We start from the raw sequence: 5,000 nt of genomic DNA on the forward strand, positions 1-5,000 counted from the left end.
AGTCCAGTGAGGAGGAGGAGGAGATGGTGGACTGTGTAACAGACAGCCAGCCCCTCACTGACTCACCACTGGTTTCTGCTTCACAGCTGGATGGGATGTACTCAGTACATAGTATACAGGTGTTCTTGAAAAGAACAAAAAATATGAAGAATGTCCAGTATGATAAACATTTTGCAGACAAAAAAATGCTGTTGCTATCTGTAAAATCTCAGATGAACATCAGAGGGGAGGGAGGTTTCACTGAGAAGGAGTATTACAGATTGAAAAAAATTGGGCAGAGACTAGCAAAAGAGCTAAGCAATGTTGAAGATGAAGAGGGTATATAAAGCAGTGTGCCTGCTGTCTCTCATAACGTCAGCTTGAACGAGTCACTTTGCACTGTCAATGTGTTGTTGTTGTTGTTTTTTTAACTAAGTTTTATTGAGTGTGTTTATTTAGTTATTTATTATTTATTGCTGTCTAACCTAAAGTCTTTGTTGTCTGTGTTAAAAGGTTAATTGTTGAAAGAAACGTTGAATAAAGTTTTTTTTCAAAATCAAAAAATCTCTCTCTCTCTCTCTCTCTCTCTCTCTCTCTCTCTCTCTCTCTCTCTCTGTCTGTAGGATGCTGGAGGATGATTTGAAGATCAGCAGTGATGAAGATGATACTGACCAGCAGGTGACCTGTCCCTCCTCCTCTTCCTCTCCTCCTCTCTTCACCTCTTCCTACATGTTCCCCCCAGTCCTCCAGCTCTCTTCCATCTGAGTCCAGGTCATACCCCCTGACCCCTGACCCCAGGTTCCAAAAGACCCTGACCTCCCCTCACAGCAGCAGCTGTGTGCTCACTCACTGGGAACATGCCTTTTCCATTCATCTATTCTAGTCTTTCCTCAGGTACAAAGAAGTACACCTTGCCAGAGTTTTCATTCATTCTTTATCTCATGAATTATAATCTTTTTATCTTCATAATCTTCCATGTATTTATTTATTTGTTGATTATAGGATTGATTGATTGGTTTCTGTACATATTTATTTATTCCCCACCAAGTGCTGCTGTGCCTCTGTTACCATGACGCAGTTCATGGAATGACAGGCTGGGGGTCATTGTGTTATTGTCCCCACCATTCACTATTTATTTATTTTTGTATACATGTATATATATATATATATATGAAATATACATATATATATATATATATATATATATATATATATAATATATATATGTATATTTCATCTATATCTTTCAAAGACAGGTCCATTAGACGCAGCGTTTTATCTCCACCATGATCATGGCGGCATGCTCGCCCCCCTCTCAACCTCGACTTTAAACCAACTCTGATGCTATCATTAGCATAATGCTGGGAGATTTATAATAAATGTATCAGTATATATATTTTTTTATATATTTATAATTAATTTCTCCAGTGCTTGTAGTGGTTGTTATAATTAGGGGTGATAGCAGCGATGATATTTCCAGATACATAGCGTGGATTCAGCCGGGGGGCGACTCCTAATGGTAGGCATTAAACCTCAATGTTCCCATTATGCAGCCGAGCCGCCACTAGAACCAGGTCCAAGGAAACTTTTCAGGTCTGCTGGTCGTAGATGGTGAAACTATAACTCTTTATTTTATACCACTTTCTTCGCTTTACGTATATTTTCTGTCTCACACTTTTTTCTTATACACTTTGTCCTTATGGATGTTTTTGCGAAAGAGGAAGACATGGACATAATACTATGATATGATGAAGGCTGTGAAACCGGAGAAAAAATGATATGCTGCGCACGCGCGCATGTGTGTGTGTGTGTATGTGTGTGCATGTGTGTGCGTGTGTGTGTGTGTGTGTGTGCGTGTGTGTGTGCGTGTGTGTGTGTCTGTGCATGAGTGTGTGAGTGAGGAAGCGTGACAACAAGAGACATACTGGAGTTATAAAGAAGAGAGATAAGGAGAGGGCGAGACGCAGGGAGACAGAGAGAGGGATGGCGTGCAGACAGATTGAGCGATAGAGGGAGAGAGAGAGTGATTAATTCAATGGTGTTTCTCTCCGTCTCTGTGTGCGCTGTTAACCGGCTTATAGCAAATGAGTGCACGGCTTATTACCACAATTTCATAGCCTTGAGTAAAACACAACGCACACGCACACACACGCACACAGATGCACACACACGCACACACACAAATACGTACAAGGGCATGCACACACTAACACACTCACGCACAAAGGCATGCACACAAATACACACACAAACAGGCCTGCACACTCACACACATACAAACACACACAGGCTCATCCATGCACACACACACAAACACACTCACACAAGAACAAGCATTTAACTCGCACACATACACACACACACACACACACACACAGGCATACACACAAACACACACGCACAAACAGGCATACACGTACGCACACAAACACACACACACAGGCATACACACAAACACACACACGCACAAACAGGCATACACAAACACGCACACACAAACACACACTTCCGTTCACGTGTGCATACGCATAATCAATTAAGCAGGCGGCTACGTACGCACGCAATCAGACAGACATGCACTCCTTCGGCGTGCTTCCTCCAATAAGCATGCACTCACGATAAAACACACACCCAGACATACACACAAACACACACACACCTTGATGTTTATACACAACCAAAAGTCACACATATAGTCACAGAGATGCACACAGACACACACACACACACACACACACACACACACACACACACACACACACACACACACACACACACACACACACACACACACACACACACATTCTTGGCTGCCTAGACACAAGCACACAGACACACCAGTGCGTAGAATATTGCGCACACGCCCCGCACCCGCTTCCACACAAACACTGGGAGTCATTAGTATGCAGCAGAGTAGCGCTGTAAGGCCAGCTGAAGAGAATGATGAATATGTTTTTGGCACAGAGGGAAGAGACAGAGGAGAGAGGAAGGGAATATGTAAAGAGCGAGAGAGAGAGAGTGGATGAAAGAGAGAAGAGACAGAGAAGAGAGGAATGGACTCGGTTAAGAGAAGGAGAGAGAGAGGGTGTAGGAGAGAATAGACGGAGGAGAGAGAGGATGTCAATATAGAAAGAGAGAGAGAGGTAATAGAGAGAGAGAGGGTGAAGGAGAAGAGACAGAGAAGAGAGGAATGGACTCGGTTAAGAGAAGGAGAGAGAGAGTGAGAGAGAGGGTGCGGGAGAGAAGAGACGGAGAAGAGAGGATGGCAATATGTAAAGAGAGAGAGAGGGGGAGATGGGGAGAGAGAGAGAGGGAGGGAGAGAGGGTGAAGGAGAGAAGAGACGGCAGCTGAAGTTGGAGAGGATGAAGAGACACAGTACCGAGAGACATCGGGAAAAAAAGAGGTGAAAGGGAGGGGGAAAGGGAGGAGGGAAAGAAAAAGAGAGGGAGAGAGAGAGAGAAAGAAAGAGAGGTGTGGATGATGACTTTGGAAGCTGTGTAAAAGATTTCTTCTAAATGAGTGCTGCTTGCTCTCTCTCCCTCTTTCTCTATCTCTTTCTCTCTCCGTGTCTCACTGCTTTAAGTGGCAAAGGCGTCGAGGACCGATCGCCGTAGTCAAAGGTGTGGATGAGACGTCCTCCACATACCTATGTATCAGGAGTGTATGCTGGTGTGAGTGCAGTGTGTTTACAGTCCGCCGTGCCATAGACCTGCTGCCGTAGAGGGGAGGAAGTGATGGAGGCAGAGGCCTGTGATGGCTATGGTTTATACACCAATAGAATACGCCAGAACCTGTCTTATTTGGACTACAGTAGTAGTCCCTATTCTCGGCTGACCCCTTTTACATTTGGCATAATATAGCGTTTAGGGAAATATAAATATCTAAGTCCATGCTGTAAAACCTTATAAACCTGATAATCAGTATACTGTTCCTGGTGGTGGTGAAGTGAAGGTCTTTTGTCAATACTTTCCTTTCAAATGCATGCAAAACATACCACAAGATTGTGCATTATACACAGCATTTAAAATGTACACCATTTTTAATTAACCAAAGTCAATTACCTCCTTCTGCCATATAAAATAGTGAGAATCAACACTGACACACGCACGCGCGTCCACACACACGCGCGCGAACACGCATACACACGAACGCACGCACACATGCGCACATGCACACATGACCACGCAATGACGTCCGTGGTGTCATTAAGTAGGAATCATAAACTCTGCGTGGAGACAGACTCCTGTGTCTGTGATGTTTTGATCATTCGCTGTCCCGGATAAATCGGAGCGTGAATCCAACATTCATGACGGCGGGGCCCAAAATGAACTTTACATGAAATATGCAGCCGGGGCGTCCAACGTGCTGCAAATACTGTGGGCTCCGCCAGCGAGCTGTAAACTCTGTGTTGTGGACTTGTGGAGCGAAACCCAGCTGTTTCTCGCTTTTTAATTCCGGAGCTAAACTAGATATTCTATCTCACACGCTCACACACACACAGACACACATAGGAACGCATGCAGTGTAGCACACGAAAATCTCACCAGCTCACAGGGTACAGCATCGTTAGCTGACAATACACGTTTCCGTGCAGAAAAACTGTCTTTGCAGTAGTCTTTTAATCAGGCATTTCTTATGGCAATTGTAACTATCCAACTAAAACTTTTTGGATTTTCTCATCATTCTCAAACATTTTAGTAGTAGTATAACGTGGAATGGATCTTAAATTTCACTATAAAGAACCATAAACAATTACTACAACTTGGTTCATTACCACTACTACTACTGCACACATACAATTTCACAATTCAAGTTTGTAAGAACGTTTACATCCTTAAATGTATACGTATAAGCCATTTTTCAAGCATTTGGTTGCTCTGTATTAAAACGTATTATACTACCTTTTTTGCTTTGTCCTCATTCAGAGTGAAGGACTCGCACACAGCCTTGTTGCAATGTTGATAGGCCTAATTCACATCACATCTGAATAAATCACGGCCAACACATAGATTCTGCTCTG

At 43.5% G+C, this 5,000-nt stretch overlaps 1 protein-coding gene across 1 annotated transcript in view; it reads left to right on the forward strand.

Moving 5' to 3' along the window:
* The first annotated feature begins 603 nt into the window (after positions 1-603).
* The window catches only part of aff2 (AF4/FMR2 family, member 2), a 37,903-nt gene continuing 33,506 nt past the window's right edge, over positions 604-5,000 (forward strand). Inside the window, exon 1 of the mRNA XM_060063746.1 lies at positions 604-657. Within this exon, the coding sequence (XP_059919729.1) occupies positions 604-657 (54 nt within the window). The remainder of the gene's footprint in view (positions 658-5,000) is intronic.

The sequence above is a fragment of the Gadus macrocephalus genome, chromosome 10 (genome assembly GCF_031168955.1).
Source record: "Gadus macrocephalus chromosome 10, ASM3116895v1".
Taxonomy (NCBI): Eukaryota; Metazoa; Chordata; class Actinopteri; order Gadiformes; family Gadidae; genus Gadus; species Gadus macrocephalus.